Genomic DNA, 18506 nt, shown 5'->3' on the forward strand with positions numbered 1-18506 from the left:
TTTTTCTATTTTCTGTGCCAAAATACATATTTATATTAATAGTCATTTGTTTTCTTGAATTAATTTGCTTAAAGAGAAAAAGTGCATGACATTTCAGATAATACATCATTCCGTGCTTAAGAACGTGAAAATAAGCAAACTCTAAAGACAGATGAAATTGGACTACCCATGTAAATTATTTACTTTAACATATGCATGCTCAGTTGTGTTCTGACTCTTGTGACCCATGGACTGTAGCCCACCAGGCTCCTCTCTCCGTGGGATTTTTCAGGCAAGAATACTGGAGTGGGTTGCCATTTCCTCCTTCAGGGGATCTTCCCAACCCAGGGATCGAACCTGAGTCTCCTGTGTCTCCTGCTTGGCAGGCAGATTCTTCACCACTGAGTCATCAGGGAAGCCATTGGATGACATACAGGATATTAAAAATGCCTGTTCACAACTGAGTTCTATCCCTTTAACAGCATCACTATTGCTTTTAATATTAAATGACACGTATAAAATAAAATTAGATTCTTTTTCACACTTTGAGTCATCAGGTTTATTTTGTGGTTCTCTTGATTTTCTACCAGGCCATATTCATGTGCAAAGCAATCAAAGATGTAATTTTAGCACACAGTAACAAGTCATTAAAATTGCGATAGGTGGCCTCTTGAATGGAACATCAGTGGTAATAAATGATAACCATTGGGAAACTCCCTGGTGATCCAGTGGTAAGGACTCGATGCTTTCACTGCCTGGGTCCAGGTTCAATCCTTGGTCAGGGAACTAGGATCCTACAAGCCACACATGGGAACTCCACCAAAAAAAAAAAAAAAAGCTAACCTCAAATATAGCATTTGGTAGCTAAGATGTTCCAGAACATGGCCCATGCCTCTTACCTGTTTCCAGAAAGGGAAGGCCACCTCTGGTCCCTTGCCCACTTTTGGATGAATTTCTGAGTGAGCTGTTCCCTGAGGCTTGAATCAGTTCCTCTGGGCAATGGATCAGAGCCACCAGGCTGCCCTGCTCTGAGGCCTGGCAATTCACATCAAGACCTCCCAATGTGTGCCTCCTCTCAAAGGCATCCGGCACTCCCATCCCCAGGCAAAGCAATCAAGGCAGTGCAGATCTGAGCTAGAGGCAAATGAAGCACAGCCAGTCCCATCTTTCAGGTACAAAACAAGTTTGCCCAGGGGCAGGTTGGCTGGCATGGGGCCAGACACCTTCTGTCCTGACTTTACGTCTATAGCACAAGTCAGTCCCAGCATCCACGTAAAGATCTATCCTCATTCTCATGGCCTGGTTCATACAGGCATGGCCCTTAGAGTCCAGAAAGATGTATTCTAGCTCAGTAGGACTGTCCTGGAGGCCACTGCTTGGCCAGCTGGAGGGAGACCCTCTGACTTGCCCCCTTCCCCTCTCCCCAGAGAGAAGAAGTATTCTTACCTCTCATTTCTGTCCCTGAGGAACCATTGGACCAAGCTGTCCACTTATTCCTGTGCTTGCTGATTTCTTGGACTTTGCAGACATAATGCCCTTGATCTGCTGGCTGGAGGGTCAAGACAGAGAGCGTGTAGAGCGTCCCACGCCGCTCCTCAAGGAGGCGCAGCCTCTGCCGGTAGGCACTGCGGCTGAAATTCCCGTAGTACTGCACCACCCGGAGCTTGGTCATCTTAACCATCAGGGCTTCCTGGGAGTCTGGTCGCGCGAAGAACCAGCGCACAGCCAGCAAGCTGTCCTTTCGTCTCTTCTGGGAGACATGGCAGAGAAGAGTGGCATTTTCCCCCTCCAGGTAGTCAACCACAGGCCCCGGGGACACGGTGACATTGAGGGCTCCACAGACCTCTGCAGAGAAAAAAGGAAGGAAGAAAATGAGGAAGGCCACCGCCATTCCCCAGGTGAGCACACACAGCATCTTCTCTCAAGGAGCCAGAGTGATGTGCACGGCCAGAGAGGCGGGCCACCTCCACCCCTTCTACGCTCACTCTGCCTTCAAGAAGGAGCCCTCCTTGGGGCATGGAGTGAGTCTCTGTGGGCCCCCACGTCCTCAACCTATGAGATGATCCCCTGCAAGTGGGATGTCACTGATCACCTGGCCTAGATGCTTTTCTTATTTTTAGTTAGTTGCTGATATTTAAAATTCAGGAGATTTCACATAAAGATTTAAATTTGGGGAAGCTCTTAAAAATATCCAGCTTACATCAAATCCACCTTTCCTACCTGCCTCCCCAAGGCCTGCTTCAATCAGTTTCCTCACCTCCCTGAGCAGGCAATACTGTGGCCCCCTTCCCTGTCTCTGCTATTTCAGGTGTAACCAAGGCAGATTTTCAGTTCTGGTCAGGCGAGTGTTAAACTAGTACCAGGGAACTGGAGTGACAGAGATGCTTCTGTTTCTTACTCCATGTCTCTTAGGACCATGATCCACGATCTAACAGCTGAACTGCAGGAATAAAGACCCAATGAGCCCAGGAGCAGAGAGGGCTACCAGATTCACCCAACAACCCGAAATATGCTCCAGGAAACCAGGCCCAGGTCGAATTCTTGTCCTTTGGTCTCACCAGCCACAGTTCTACTCCAAGCTGACATTTGAGGGTGCCACCCCCTGTCCACTCAAGATCAGCCAGCCCAGCCACCCTTGCCAAGGTCTTCTCCCAGTAGACACACCACACAGTGTCTGCAGGGATTACATATTGCAGCCGTGCAGCCCGGGAGCTCACGAGTGCAGCCTCCCCCTGGCAGGCAGAGTCCAGGAAGGACAGGATGCCCAGAGCCTCCTACTGTCCAAGCTGGGTTGTCTTCTCAGCAGGCCCCACATCATCATCCCTGCGCTGCCCAGCAGGCAACTCCAGGAAGCATCATGCCCTACTGCACGAGCAGGTGTCCCCAAGGTCATCCCAAACTACGAATGGTCCCCAAATACCACCTCCTGGTCACATGAGGGGACTTGGGGGCCTTGATGGCAGAGTCACCCAAGACTTTGAACCCTGGTCAGTGCTATAGGTAAGCAAGGAGGAAGGATGAAAAAGAGAGTAAAGATTTGGACCTTCCACTGTGAAGAGGCTGTGAGTCAACAAGGTGAGGCCCTGTGTGTGCTGGGGATGACAGGGAGAGTTTAACACAAACAGTATCCTTCATTGTAAAAATTCAGGCAATAGGCTCCTCCTTACATATGGTTTCCACATAGTTTCCACTATTCATTTAATAAACTGAACATCTCAAGAGATATCACTTGAGAGTCAGTTTTCTTTTGTTTCTCAGCTCTTAAAAGCCAGGCCACCAGGACACTCCAGGATACTCCAAGATCCTTAACTTAATCATATCCATAAAGTGTCTTTTAAGCTCCATTCACAGTTCCAGGGATCAGGATGCAGACATCTTTGGGGGTCATTATTCAGCTAGCAGCACTATAATAGTCTTTTGTTACCATTAAAAAAAAATAGATGAAAGTGAATTCAGAAGGAAAAGATGGATGCTTGGCTGGACTCAGCTCATTGTGAACAAGAATGAGGTCTTCTATGTTTACAGTGGCAAAGCCAAAGCCACCCAGGGAGACGCTCGGGAATGCAGATCAACAGGTACCCAAGGAAGGCACACGCCCCCTAGTAACAATCTCACTATCTACACAAGTCACTCACACAGGACAAAAGAGGGACTGCCCTCACCGTTTCCCTGCAGCTCACCCACCAGCCCACACACCACGTTATATTAGACCAAAAGCATTTTCCCCAAAGTCCACTCAGGCCCCATGCTGGGAGCTCCCTGAAGAGAACAGAAATGCCAGGCTGACCCCACTTCAACAGCTGCCCAAGCGGAGAGCAGCAGAGATGAAGCAGCTGGCTTCCAGAACTGAAGTCCCGCTCTGCCCGCCCCCATGGTCTCCCCACTGGAGGCGAAGAGAGCTGGGGAAAGCAGGAAATTGAAACAACGTGGATGGGATGAGCGCACAGCCGGGACCCCACACCCTCGTCTCCTCCTATTAACGCTGCATGAAGGCGGGATTATTTATAGTGACTGAAACCGGGAGAACACGCCAAGGGCTCTGGTCCTCATGGGAGGCCAGATTCCATCCTGGAGGCAAACTAGTAACTCTTCCACTTCTGCAGCTCAGGCCGAGTCAGCGGCTCCCAGGAAAGGGAGCAAACTGCACCATCTTTCCCAGTTAAAGATGGAAATGCCTCTCTGCCTTCAGTTAGCCCCTCTCTTACAAATGGCCCAAACATGTCACTCCCACTGAAGTGCAAAGACCCCTGCTTTGGGCTGAACAGTGTCCCCCACAAATTCCTATATTGAAACTCTAATCCCCAGGAACTCCAAATGGGACTGTATTGGAGAGAGAATCTTTAGGGAGATGACTAAGTTAAAATGAGACCTAATCCCCAGGAACTCCGAATGGGACTGTATTGGAGAGAGAACCTTTAGTGAGATGACTAAGTTAAAATGAGGCCCTTAGGGAGGACCCCAATCCAACATGTTGTCATTGTTTAGTCACTAAGTCGTGTCTAACTCTTTTGCGAGCCCATGGACTGTAACCCACCAGGTTCCTCTGTCCATGGGATTTCCCAGGCAAGAATACTGGAGTGGGTTGCCATTTCCTTTTCCAATCCAACATGACTGGTGTCCTTATAAGAAGAGATTAGGGAGCAGACACAGAGGAAAGATCATGTAAACACACAAGGAGAAGAGGCCGACTACAGGCCAAGGAGAGAGGCTTCAGAAGGCAGCAGCGCTGCAGACTTCTGGCCTCCGGAGCTATGAGAAACTAAACTCTGTTGTCGAAGCCCCCAGTCTGTGGCACTTTGTGATGGCGGCCCCAGGGAAGCAATACAACCTTCCTCTCAGGAAGGCTCACTTCAGCCCTAGTCTTATCACCAGCCCAGATATTTACCCCTACTTTCAACACGAGAGTATTAGGGGTGTGACTGAAACGATCATGCCCACAGGTTCCTCGGGGCATTGAGCTTTGTTAAAACACACAGGCTCTCAGGCTGTGTGGCTCCCCACACATGCAGTGACCTTTCTCAGAAAGCCACTGCCCCAGGTAATGCCCTCCCCTCTACACTGGAAATGACTACCTCAAACCCAAGGAACCCAACTCAGCCCAAAGGCAGTTGTGAGAAGTGGCATTGCTCGAGGGAGGGAGAAAACGCAGGTAGAGGACCCAGTGCCTTGCAGACAGTTGCTTAGCTGGATGTTTAAATACTAGAGGAGAGCATCATCCAGCTTCTGCCCATAGCAATTATCAGGCCCCATATGGCTCAACAGAGAAACTGCAGAGTGGCCAAGAGTTATGCAGTAGAGACAGGCTGACCAGAGTGTGGTGCTAGGGAGGGGTCCAAGCCTTTCCCCTCTGGGTCTCAATCTGAACAGAGCATCCACACCCTGCAGGGCAGAGGGGCAAAGCAGGCAACATGGACCAAGCCAGCTACCAGACAGGAGAGTCAGGTGTCACTAGACCCTCTGACACCATACAAGGTAAGGGAGTAGCCCCGGGCCGGGCAGAGTCTCCCCTCTCCGGGCAGAGGAGGAAGTACTGAAGTCACTCTGTGCTGGAGAACTAAATTTCTTGCTTTCTGGTCCTGCACTGCAGGGACGTGGGCTGGGAGTAGGCCCCCCAGCCCCACCCCCACCCCGGCCACCTCCACATTCAGTGCTCTGCTTCCTCCAGCTTACACCGTAGCTTATGCTTTGTTCACTTAATCACTTGACAAATAGTTGCTGAGAACAGCCATGTGCCGAGCACTGTGAGAAGAGGCATCCCTCACCTCAAGGAGCTGAGAGTCCAGTGGACAAGGCACTGGTCATCAGGTAAAAAGACACAGGAGAACTTCAGAGAAAAGATGCAGGGCTTACAAAACTGAGAGTGAGATTCTGATCTCCGTGTGTCAGGGAGGAAAGAAACCCTGGAGAGGTGAGGGTGAGTTGAAGGCTGAGGGGGAGCTCATGACACAAATTCAGGGTAGCAGCGAGGCAATGATCTTTGTGGAAGATGGTTCTACCTGTGCAAAGGCCCTGAGGCAGGAGGAACCTGGTGCAGGCTGGAAATGGGAAGATCAGTATCCTCCAGTGAAGTGTACCACACCATTGCCCAGGCAGCCACCTAGGTCTGCAGACAGACCTCAGGAGGGGCCACTGCACCCCAGCCAGGGCCCCCAAGACCAGTTCTTAAAGGAGGAATATGACAACATGGGCAAGAAAGAGACTGACCCAAAACAGACGGTTGGGCTTCCTGTTGCAGAGAACCTCACTTCTTCAACAAGCGCATGTCCCATGACCTGGTAGGCAGGTATGCCCTCCACTCATGGGCTGGGTGCCAGGATGCTCAAGGCCCAGGGCCTTGCCCGTGGTGTGGCAGGACTGGGCAAAGAGCCAGGGGTTGGAATCCAACAAAGCCGGACTGGAAACCTGGTTCTACTAGGAGTGAGGTCCTCAGGGCCTCAATTTCCTCATCTCAAAAGCAGGAAGATGATGCCTTGCATGGTGAGTATAAGGTTCCAACAAGAAAACACCTTTAGGGACTTCCCTGGTGGCCCAGTAGCTAAGACTCTGCACTCCCGATGCAGGGGGACTGGGTTCAATCCCTGGTCAGGGAACCAGATCCCACACGCAGCAACTAAGAGTTCATATGCCACAACTAAGACCCGGCACAAACAAATATTTTTTTTAAATAGATAAAAATGCTACTTTAAAAAAGCACCTTTAAAATACTGATAAATGTTTGCATGCTCTGAGAACAGAGCAGGTGGAAATAACAGAAAGTGACACACACAGCGATCTATAAGAAGAAGGCTGGGCTTCTCGCAGGCATGATCAGCAGTCATGCAGGGCCTTAAGCTTGGAGGGTCTCCATTTGATTTAATCTCTGCTTTTTTTAATCTAATCTCTGCTTTTAAAAGCCTAAAAAGTTTAAAATGAAGGACCCTGCATTTCCGTTTTGCACTGAATCCCCTGTTTATTTACAGCTGGTTCCCCCTGTAAATAAATGTTAAGTTCCTGTGGATAAGATTTATGGGGTCTAATCCTCTTGTTCCCATTTGGATAATGTTATGAAAAGAACTAAAGCTCAGAAAACAGCCTAAAAGGACTTCAGTATAGCCAAATAGTACACAACCTATTTATTTAGTACTCAACCATCTTCTCTCCTTTACCCCACTTACCTCCTCCCCACACTTAATATGAAGTGAGAAATGGCAGCTTCCAGGTACAGGGGAGTATAGAACTTCTAACAGAAACAGAGTACCTGCCTCGCCTGGGACACAGACGTGGCAAGGCCAGGGTCCCTCTGTTCCAACTTGGCTAGCTAAGTGCTAATGGCTCTGTGCCCCACACTTCTCTGTCTAGAAGAAACTTCCTCTCTCCTTTCAGGAAGCCAGGAGCCTCTGCATTGATAAGGAATGCAAATTATGTGTACCAGTTAGCAGTCATCTCACTCTTACTAAAAGGATAGTCTGAATTTGTGACAAATAAATCTCTGAAAGAAATATAACTGTATTACTTCAAAACTCATGGCACTAGAAGCCAGTGTTTACCAAGTACCAAGCAGAGATCCAGCCTACAGGGTAATGCCTTCATATTAAGGTGGTCACCTTAAAATAGCTCTCATCCAGGATGAACGCAAGGCCCTGACCAATGATGAACACTAACATTTACTGGATGTGAACTCTAGATCAAGTACTGTTCTAAGCACTTTAGTTGTGTTTTCTTAATTTATCCTCATAGTATGTTTATCCCCATTTTACAGACAAGAGGGTTAAGGCCCAGAGAAGCTAAGCCACTTGTTCAAGCTCACACAGAACATGACAGAGCTGGAATTAGCAACAAGGCCATCTGGCATCAGAGACAGTTCTCAACCACCAATCTGGACTACAGCATAGCTCTGAGTAAACATTTTGCCCCTTCAGTTTGCTATAAAATGACAGGTTGGACCAGGTAACCCCTAAGGCCCCGCTTTTCCCCAAAAGGGAGATGTAGAAAAGTACAGCAGTTAAGAGCCCAGACTTGGGTATAAAGTGGATCTGCCAGGCCTTCTCTTGAGGTGTCGCAACCAGGGGCTGTGGATGAAAAGCTTAAAAGAAGGACTGGCATCCTGAGTGCAGCACAAGCAGAAGCTGCCATCATCACATAGCCTTGGGCACAGCCAGGGCTGACTAAAGGTTCTCGGATTCCAGCGGACTTCCTTGGCAGTCTGGCAGTTAAAAGATTCTGCACTTCCAATGTAGAGGGCGTGGGTTTGATCCCTGGTCGGGGAACTAAAATCCCATATGCCGCACAACATGGCCAAATAAATAAAGGTTCCCTAATTCCAGTTCTCAAAGCTCCTGAGGTTTCCTGGAAAAAGCCCCTCTCTGGGGACACCATTGCTGACAGCACCTGAGATTAGGAAATTGGTCGTGGAGCCCAGGGAACAAATACCCTTGTGCCCCCCTCTTGCATCTTTCTGGCTGCTGGCCACTAGAACTGCCCTGGCCCAACTATCTCAGTCGAACCTCCAGTAACTGTGAGCCAAGACAGCAACAACTGTGAAGAACATTTCCCACAGGGCCGATTTCAAGTTCACTGGAAACCCCACTGCACTGGTAGCCAGGGGACAAGGGGTAAATTTCTTCCCACTGGGAACCAAGTCCCTCCCCCAGCAGAATCGATCTATGCTGGCTCAAATGCTGGGCCACCCACCCAAATGCTGGGAAATTACTTTAACTCTGTTCATCAGCCCCCTTACTTAAAAAACACTGGCAACACAGCCTAGCCAGTAACAGCGGTCTAGACCCAGGATTCTTGCGTTCAAATCCCAGCTAAACCAGGTATAAACCTTGTGTCTTAAAGCAGGTCAACTCATGGAACTGGCCTGTTTCCTCATCTATAAAATAAGGGATAATAATAATAGCATTTCCCTCAGAGACAAGTTTAACTGAATTAATGTTTGCAAAGCACTTGGATATATATTTACTCTTATCATTATTACTTTGAAGCACTGTGTGATTAAAGGAGATATCTGTAACACCCAATGGGCACCCAGGAAATGTGAGTGCCATCAATATATTTATTATTAGTATTATTCTAGCCAACACTGCCCTTTCAGGCTTGGGAAATAAAGAAAAGTCTTCAGCGCCTTAGAAGTGGGAGCAGAAACACCAAATGAAAGCCAGTAGAGCCGGTAGAGGCTGCCCCGAAAGTCGGGTGCTCAGGAAAAGGGTAAACGGCCCGGCTTCATCCAGCCGAGGATCCCCTAGCTCCCCAGGCCGGGTCATCGCAAAATGCCCGCGATCAAGTCCCCAGACCCCACCGCCGGCGGCAGATGCGGCTCCTTCGGACCGGTCCTCCAAAGAACTCTCTGAAGAGAGTTAAAGGGAAGTTGCTGCCCACACTAACCTGCCAACAGCTGTTGGCGCTGACTGTTGGGAAGAAAACAGAAAACAAACCAAAACTAGGACTCGCAAAGTCCTGCTCGCATCTTCCACTTGGAGGCCTGGCCCCTGGAAGAGAACTGGGCTGCGGAAGGTCCGGCGGAGCGCTGGGGTCCCAGCCGAGCGGGAAGGGAGGAAGGGATGCCGCATCCCCGACCCTCGAGAGGCTCCGCTGGGCTCCGCCGTCTGGACCGCCAGACCCCCGCTCGCGGGCGCCGACGGAGACCGGGAGGGGGCGGCCCGGAGGCGTCAGGGCCTCCCGGCCAGGCCCGAGTCCCAAGTCCCCAGCCCCGGCCTCCCCGGGACCCGCCACCCGAGCCCCACCCCAGGGTCCCCGAGCCACCCGGTCCCGCCGCGCTTACCCGGGGCCGGAGCCCGCGCCAGCAGCACGGCCACCGCCAGCGCCAGGAGCCGCATCTCCCCTCCGCGCCCGGCGCTGTGACGCGGGAGCAGCGCCACCGCCTGCCCGCCACCCGCCCCCCACTCCTCCCCCGACCCCGCCGCCGCGCAGCCCGCCCCGCGCCCGCCCCCCGCCCGGCCCCGGCCCCCGCCCCTCCGGCCGCCTGCCCCCACGCCCGGCCAGGGCTTCTGGGCTGAGGGCAAGGGCGAGGCCGCCGCCAGCGATCCTCTACCAAAACCTGCAGGCGGCTCATTTCACCACTCCCATTTCACAGATGTGAACACTGAGGTTCTGGGAGGCAATGGGTCGGACACGGGGCATACGTAGCTGCAATGATATTGGAGGTCAGTTTGCATCACAGGCCAGTTATTGCTACGGGGGCGGTGTCTGGGAGCTTGGGTGAAAGATGGGGGGCAACTACCAAATGCGGGAATTTCTTGGACCTAAGGCTAACCTGTTGCCCAACGAACCTCCTGCAGTCTCTACACAGAGACCTTTGGGAGCCAAGGAGCAGCTGAATTCGAATGAGGGTGGGGGATGTCATGCATGGGGATGCTTGGAAAATTGAGAAGGTTCATACACATAAGTTCAGAGTGTGCGGGCACTATAAACTGTGATGACCACTTAGGGTGCCCCCAGCCGCAGACATTGGCTAGATACTCTGCAGCATGTCACTAAATCCTGCCACTGTGAGACCCTGGGACAGCTCTTCAGCCTCCATGTGCCTCAGTTTCCTCCATCTGTACAATGAGAAAATGGGCATGTCCACCACTGGGTGCTTAAGGAGATCAAGTAAGACAGTTCCAGTTAAGGTGTTGTATGCGTACCTGGTCCCGGACCTGTGAATGTCACCTGTCTTTACTATTATTGCTGCAGATAAGAAAGCAGAGGCAGGGAGATGAAAGGGCTGTTACTGGTCACACAGCCAGGATGTGGTGAGAAGGCCATTCAGCCCGTCTCACCCTGAGTCAGTGCCTGATCTCTTCCCCATGCTTCTAAATTTGGGGCCAGAGCCTGACTGATGTGTTAGTCCAGCACTTCTGGAGCAAAGAAAATGTGTGTTAGATATGTTTTGCATGTGTCTGTCAAAGGAGGGCTTTGTGAGGTTCCAGAAAAGGTAGACCCTAATTTGGAGTGGGGTCCCTGAAGGAAGAAGAGAACATGGCCCCCGTCTCCTTCCCTCTAAGAGCAGCGAATGAGGGTGGGGAAGGCATGGGACAGAGGTGGCAGTGCCCACAGGCTGTTTTTAGCCCAGGTCACGTCCCAGAGGACAAGTCCACCCTGCAGCCCCAGCCAGTGGGGGCACAGCACTTGTGATGTCTCCAAACGCCAGGTATTCCCTGGGGTCCTAGGGCCAGGAATCCACAGGACTCTTGTAGCTGAGGACCCTCACAAGGAGCAGGGCTCTGCAGGGACTGGGCTGACCATCCAGGCAGCCTGACTGGAGGGAGCAGCCCCACCTCTTCTCACCAGGTGGTGACAGAACTGAGGAGTCCATGGGGAACTGGCTGCAAGGTTGCTGAGTCTGATGCCAAGGACAAGAAGTGAGGGCAAAAACTAGTGTCAAACGGGATCCTACAACCCAGGAATACAGACATTTCTGGGAGACTTCCAGATCAGAGCTTGGAAACCACTTTGTGTGTAAGAGCCTCACACTAAACCTCACACCCCACCCCTGTGAGGTTCCAGGCTCCATTTTACAGGTTAGTAAGCTTAGGCTCAAAGAGGTCTCCTATCCAGGGCTCTTGGGCCGCAGTGTCTGGATGGAGAACTTGGATTCTGACTGTGGAGGACAGTGCTTGGTGAGACAGGGGAAAGGAAGCCAGAGGAGGAATGCTGATTCTGAAAGCTGACCAGCATCCCACCCTGCGTACCACTTGTGGGTCCTTGGGCAACATAACCTCTCTGAACCTCATTGTCCGGATGATAGTGACACATGTAAAATGGCATGTCGGCATGAGTACACGTGGGCAGGAAGCTAAGGAAGTGGCAGGACTGTGTGGTATCCTCTGTGACCTCCCACCTCGACCTTTGTGCTTGCGATTCACTCCCCGTGGGTGAAAAGTAGAAGGAGCCCTTCACACAGGTGGGACACACTCAGGGGAGCCTATTATCACTTTAGTATCATTTCCAAATATCTTTCCCTACAGAAGTAAGCAGATATTCAATCCAGAATCAGACTTAAGGGCCCACCCTTTGCCTCGCTTTCTCTTTGCCAAAACTGATGTTGTGCTGGAGATTTAGGGGCTGAAAAGTGCTTTTCTTATAGTTCTGCGACACCTAACAATATTCTCTTTTCAGCTATGTGCTCTCCCAGTCCTTTTCAGCTTCTGAAATAATCTACCAGACTATCTCGACCTTTGCTGCATGACATAGGAACAGGGAAACACACCCAGTCTTCAGGTGAGACACCATCAATGACCCAGATGAGATTCAGGATTTCAGTTATTCTGGATACAATAGCAAAGGCCTTCCCGATACTTCCCTTCACCTTGCTGCTGCTAAGTCACTTCAGTCGTGTCCGACTCTGTGCGACCCCATAGACAGCAGCCCACCAGGCTCCCCCGTCCCTGGGACTCTCCAGGCAAGAATACTGGAGTGGGTTGCCATTTCCTTCTCCAATGCATGAAAATGAAAAATGAAAGTGAAGTCGCTCAGTCGTGTCTGACTCTTAGCGACCCCATGGACTGCAGCCTACCAGGCTCCTCTGTCCATGGGATTTTCCAGGCAAGAGTACTGGAGTGGGGTGCCATGCTGCCTGCTAACTCACTCACAACCTTAAGACAATTTGAAAACCCTCCACCAACTTACTTGTCCAACTCCTGGCTCCATCAGGTCTGACTGTGTTCTGAATTAGAAGAATAATGCAATCCAATTATTTTTAAAAGTTATCTCTTCTAAAAATCCCTCTGTCTGGGGTTTCTGGATGAGTATTCAGACTGTTCTGAAGTTGATCCAGGTCCCTGTGGACTCTAAGCTATGCAGAGGCCCTACTCAACTAATCCTAAATCTATAGCAGTCACTACCGAAAGAATCTTAGAAATCCAAGTGCCCTTAAAATAAATTACGTGGCAGGCTACGAAGTGGAGGTCTCCTTTTCTTCTTCCATTATTCAGTTGTCTGCTAAAACCTGGTCTGAGATGAAAGAGGATGGCATGGTTTTATAATCAGTTTAACTTTGTATATAGCAAGTATATTCTTAAACTAAAAGCACCAAGGGAAAGTAAACACCCCCATCTAAGATGCTCAGCGGATTTCTGTGTTGCTTTTTCACTCTGGATTTACACAAGTAATTTTTAAGATCTCCTCTTTCTTGCTGTTCACAGGCATTTTGGAGCCAAAAGCACTTAGTTGCATGCTTGAATAATCACCAATAGGGAGTGAACAAAGAGTAGACTTTGGACAAAAGAGGTTTCAGCTGTGACTGATGAGAGAGAGGATAGGAAAGAAGAGATCGTGGTTACAGAGGATGCATCTGTCCAATCAGAAGAAGAAGTCATGAGCCAGCAATGGTGGAATTTGGACAGAAATTACAGCAGCTTTCCCCTGCATAAACAGGGAAGGGGTGGGAAATGCACTGGTTTTTCCCTAAAGGTAAGGAGATGTGAAGCTATAAGGCTGACAGTACATCTAGATAGAAAGAGCTTCTCCAAGCCAAGCTGTAAGATATAAATTCAGGTCATTCCTTGACTTTAGCAGTGATTGTTAGTTTGATTGTCAGGCTCTGCAGTCTGGTTGGATGCAGGAAGAAAAAAAAAAAAAAAATGACCCCTAGGTTCTAGAACTGGAGAAGGAAATGGCAACCCACTCCAGTCTTCTTGCCTAGAGTATCCTATGGACAGAGGAACCTGGTGGGCTGCTGTCCACAGGGTCGCACAGAGTCGGACATGACTGAAGCGACTTAGCATGCATGCATGCTTTGGAGAAGGAAATGGCAACCCACTCCAGTATCCTTGCCTGGAGAATCCCAGGGACAGAGGAGCCTGGTGGGCTGTCGTCTATGGGGTCACACAGAGTCGGACACAACTGAAGCGACTTAGCAGCAGAAGCAGCAGATTCTAAAAGGCTTCAGATAGAAGGGATTGGAATGAAGGCAGGTTTAGGAACTGGACAGGTCATCTGTATCACTGATCACAACAGAGGCCGTGCCTGCGTCCTCTTTCTCATCTTGCTGGAAACCTCAACAGTGAAAGCAGGCCTTGAACTGAACCTTCTAGTATCCTGGGAGAGTTCCACCAGCAGAGGGTAAGGGACTGTTCCAGAGGAGGGAACAGATTGCCAAAGCACAGTGACTGAAGGTCACAGGAGGGACATCAGCACTTCTGCTGCAAGGGACATGGGTTCAATCTGTGGTCAAGGAACTAAGATCCCACATGTTACCAGCCAAAGATATTAAAAGTAATAATAACAAATTAAAAGACACAGACATTTCAAGTCTTGCAGGTGGCTCCTGAGAGCTTAATAGACCAGTTGCACCTGGGGAGTGAGAGGTGGATGGAGGTACAGGCAGGAACAAAGCCCTAGAGGCCACTGAATGCCAGATCCAGGAGTTTGTACTTCATCCCAACGATGGTGGGTGACGTCGGTGAAGGAGGGGAGTTGTCACAAGGGTCCTCCAGGCACACAGAGAGGGCTCCACTAGGTTTGGAAGCGGTGACTTCATTGAGTCTAATATCCCCAGTATTACTGACAGTAATCCAAGGGAAATGTGGAATTTTAGAGTCTGTGACTCACAACAAGGGTACAGAAAAAGGAAAGACAATTGACTCAACCTCAAGCCAATATGAGATGCCTTGGAAACCAATGTCATTGTCCAGGATCTGAGACAAGAGAAGGGCTGAGTGCTGAGCTCTAGAAAGCACATTCTTGCATGGTGCCCAGTCCATGGTGGGCCATCAGTAAACATCTCAGGGGTGCGTGGGTGCCTTAGTAAATGGAGAAAGGAAGCTGTTTCTCTGGCTCCCATAACAAAGTGCCACAAACTGAGGGACCTAAAGCACAGGAATAAATTGTTCTAACCGTTCTGGAAGCTAAAAACCTGAGATCAAGGTCTCAGCATGTTTGGTTTCCTCTGGAGCTTCTCTCTTCGGCTTGTGTATGGGCATGTTCCCCCTGTGTCTTCACCTGCTCTTTCTTCCCTGTGTGTCTGGGTCCTAATCTTCTCTTCTTATAAGGGCACCAGTTATATGGGATTAGGGCCCAGCCTAATGACCTTATTTTAATTTAACTACTTCCTTAAAGGGCCCATTTCCAAATACAGTCACTTTCTGTGATGCCAAGGTTTAGGACTTCAGCAGGTGAATTCTGGGAAGGATTCAATTCAACTCATAATAGTAGGAAAGAAGGGAGGAGGAGGGAAGAAGAAGGCAGACAATGAGGGAGCAGATAAAGGAAGCTAAGAAATAGAGATGGGGGTAGGGAGCCAGGAGACTAGAGACTCAGTCACCAAGGTCAGCTAGCAACGAGAAGGATGGCTAATCCCAAAACAGAAGTAACAAAAGAACCAAGAAAATCCCTCACCCTAACCTGGGATTGAAAAACGAAGAGTCTAGCAGAAGATACTTCTTTCCTCTCACACACTCAGACGTCCGTGAATAGCAGCCTTTTTTATTGGTGTTCAATTACTTTACAATGCTATGTTAGTTTCTACTGTCCAGCAAAGTGAGTCAGCAATATGCATACATATATCCCCTTTGTCACCAAAGAGCATAGAGTGGAATTCTCTGTGCTAAAGAGTAGGCTTTCATTAATTTTCTGTTTTATACATGTGTGTGTGTGTGAAGTTGCTCAGTCATGTCTGACTCTTTGCGACCCCATGGATTGGAGCCTACCAGGCTCCTCTGTCCCTGGGATTTTCTAGGCAAGGGTACTGGAGTGGGTTGCCATCTCCTTCTCCAGGGAATCTTCCTGACCCAGGGATCGAACCCCGCTCTCCTGCATTGTAGGCAGACGCTTTACTATCTGAGCTACCAGGGAAACCTATATATATGGGCTTCCCTGGTGGCCCAGATGGTAAAAGAATCTGCCTGCCAATGCAGGAGGCCTGGTTCAATCCTTGGTTTGGGAAGATCCCCTGGAGGAGGAAATGCTGTATATATGTCATTCCTAATCTGCCAGTTCATCTCACTTCACTTTTCCCCACTTGGTGTCCAGACATTTGCTCTAAATAGCAGCCTTTCTTGGACCACAGCAATCCAGAGCTATGAGCTGCTTTCATACCAGCACCCACCCGCTTCAGTGCTCCATCAGCCCCTCTCTGATGAACCCATCCTGGTCTCCTTGCTCCACCTTCACTATGTGCTGTGGGTACTTATTACTTTGTGTTTAATCAAACAAGGAAGGATCAGTGCTCAAGGCTGGCAGAGCCTGTCCTTAGAGAAACAGCCTTCAATGGGCAGCCTGGACCCCCCTAGGGGTTTTTGGAAATGTGTGGAACAGTTTTGATTGTCACAATGATTTGAGGGGTGGATGAACAACTAACATGAAGAGACCCTGACGTGAATGCCCTAGATTGCAGTGGGCAGTCCTGCAAGGGAAATAACAGTGCACACAAAATGCCAATCATGTCCACGTTAGAAACAAGAGAGAGTGATGGGAGATCACTGACTCAGGCAAGCGCAGGCTTCTGGAGTTTGTAGGAAGAGTGTGCACAGAATTCAGAGTCATGTCCAAGTTCCAACTGGCTGTTGATTGTCTTCCTTCAGCTGCAGGTCAGTGTGCTGCTCTCGGACTAGGCATCTCCAAGCCGAGTCTCTCACTGCCAGTCTGGCTTTTCTCTGCTTCCGCAGAGGAGTGCTGAGTCCAGCTCTCAGCACCCCTGGCCTAGGAAATTCAGAGACAGGACTGCTCAGCTGCCTCCTGAACACTGGCCCAAATAGAGCCAGGGCTGGTCAAAAGGGAAGCCTGGCTGATAGCTCAGCCTCCATCACAGCCAGGCCGGGTTGCTCCTCCCAGCCTTCCTTTCCAGATGAGGACAAGATGCAGGAAGCTAGTGCTTTGTGCAGTATCCCGAGTAACCTCTTTTTGAGTGAGAAAACGTCCCACTTACTCCCCCAAGGGCACACACACATGTACCGCACTCCGCACACGGATGGATGAGATGAGACATCTTCAGGGTATGTTTCCCTCTTCCCAGTACCCACCCACCCCTCCACAGGTAAGTTTTGAGATCTGGTCCTAACTCTTCTCCGTGGTCACACCCTAACTCCATTTCCATTCCCTCAGGGGCTTCCTCTATAGCTAACTGATGAATTAATTCATGTAAGAGACCTAAATTAGTATGTGAGCTTTCCAAGGATATTATTATTAAAATAGAGAATGACAAGTCTTTATCAGTGAATGGCTCTCTGATGATGAAATTGCTGAGCCATTAATTGCCTGAAGAGAAGATTGTGGGGACAGAGGAGCCAGCGCTCTAGAGGACAAAACAAACCTTTTCCCTCTTTATAACGATAGCCTTTGTTCTAGAAGTTCAGAGTCCCAGTCTTATCTCAGTTTGGGATATCTGGACTAATTGCCTCGTCAGGGAGGTGCTGGGTTTCTATCCTCTTAACACTCTGCTTGAAGAGGTAACTACCTCTTCCAGGAAGCCTTCCAAGCCCCGAAGACTGAGTTAGTTCCCCTCTTCAGAGCTCCCACACTTTGCTATACAAACCTCAACACACAGCATCGTAAATGTGCCTACTGGACTCTCTGACCCCCAAGATCAGACACTGGCCATCAATCATCTCTGTGTCCTTCCTCCTTGAGCCCAGGCCCTGGCTGTGGAGGAAGCAGTGGGTGAGTGTCTGTGGAATAAATGAGGAGTATTCCACATGAGTGCTCCTTGGTTTCATTTCTCAATCAGGGTTCCAGGGCTCCTCCTGCTCCCTAATGGAATTCTTAGAACTTTAGGACAAAAATTCAAAGCACATGGGTTTTCTGCTTACACACTTTATAAACATTTTGTGGCACGTGATTTCTGTGCCCTTGTTTGCATGTAGGTTGGCAACCGGGGTGACCTTAGCTGATACAGCTTTACATATTGTCCACACTGGGAGATTGTGTCATCTTACTATGCTGCAGTTAGGGCCCATCAGCCCCAGAGAATCTGTCTTGCATTCAATCCCATACTCACTTAGGAGGCAACTTGGTTTTGCAAGCACCAAGCTCAACAGTGACATAAAACAAATGTTGTCAATTTGAGTTTCATTGCTGATGTAATTGCTTTGTATTTAATGTATAAATTTGTTTTTATTTTAGAGTTATCAAGGAACTATAAACTAGAATATTTGTTATTTAAGTCATTGTGTAGGCAGCAAAAAAATACGTCAATGTGGGCCCGGTAAGAATGTTCTCGGTCTTTGAAAGAATAGTATTCAAGTTTGCAAAAATAGTGCTGTCAATAATTTTCTCTCTCTCCTCCTCAGATGATGGTAACTGGCACAGCAGTTCCTGGGTGTGCTCTGGGAGGGGCTGCAGGAAGTCCAGCAACAAAGCATCAGTAAGCCCCAACAAGCCCATTAGAGCATCATTCATGGACCTTCTTTCTAGGTCCTTGTGCTCCACCCCAGCCAGGGCAGAGAGGCACATATCGTGTGCACACATACATACACACCCTGTCACACTCATCCATACCCACGCGCACACACGTGTGTGTACACACACATGCTCTTGTCACCATGGCATTTTCATGAACTGCTTGTTCCATCTTCCCAACAGCTCAGCATGTCCTGGTCCTCATCAGC

General features: G+C 49.5%; 1 protein-coding gene across 1 annotated transcript in view; it reads right to left on the reverse strand.

Annotated features, from left to right (window-relative positions):
• Positions 1-9841, reverse strand: part of VSTM4 (V-set and transmembrane domain containing 4) — an 80283-nt gene extending 70442 nt beyond the window's left edge. Inside the window, exons 1-2 of the mRNA XM_061162003.1 lie at positions 9743-9841; positions 1426-1824 (exon numbers count right to left, since the gene is read on the reverse strand). Of these exons, the coding sequence (XP_061017986.1) occupies positions 1426-1824; positions 9743-9797 (454 nt within the window). The 5' untranslated portion in view covers positions 9798-9841. The remainder of the gene's footprint in view (positions 1-1425; positions 1825-9742) is intronic.
• Between the last annotated feature and the right edge of the window lie 8665 nt (positions 9842-18506).

Source organism: Dama dama, chromosome 15 (genome assembly GCF_033118175.1).
Source record: "Dama dama isolate Ldn47 chromosome 15, ASM3311817v1, whole genome shotgun sequence".
Lineage (NCBI taxonomy): Eukaryota > Metazoa > Chordata > Mammalia > Artiodactyla > Cervidae > Dama > Dama dama.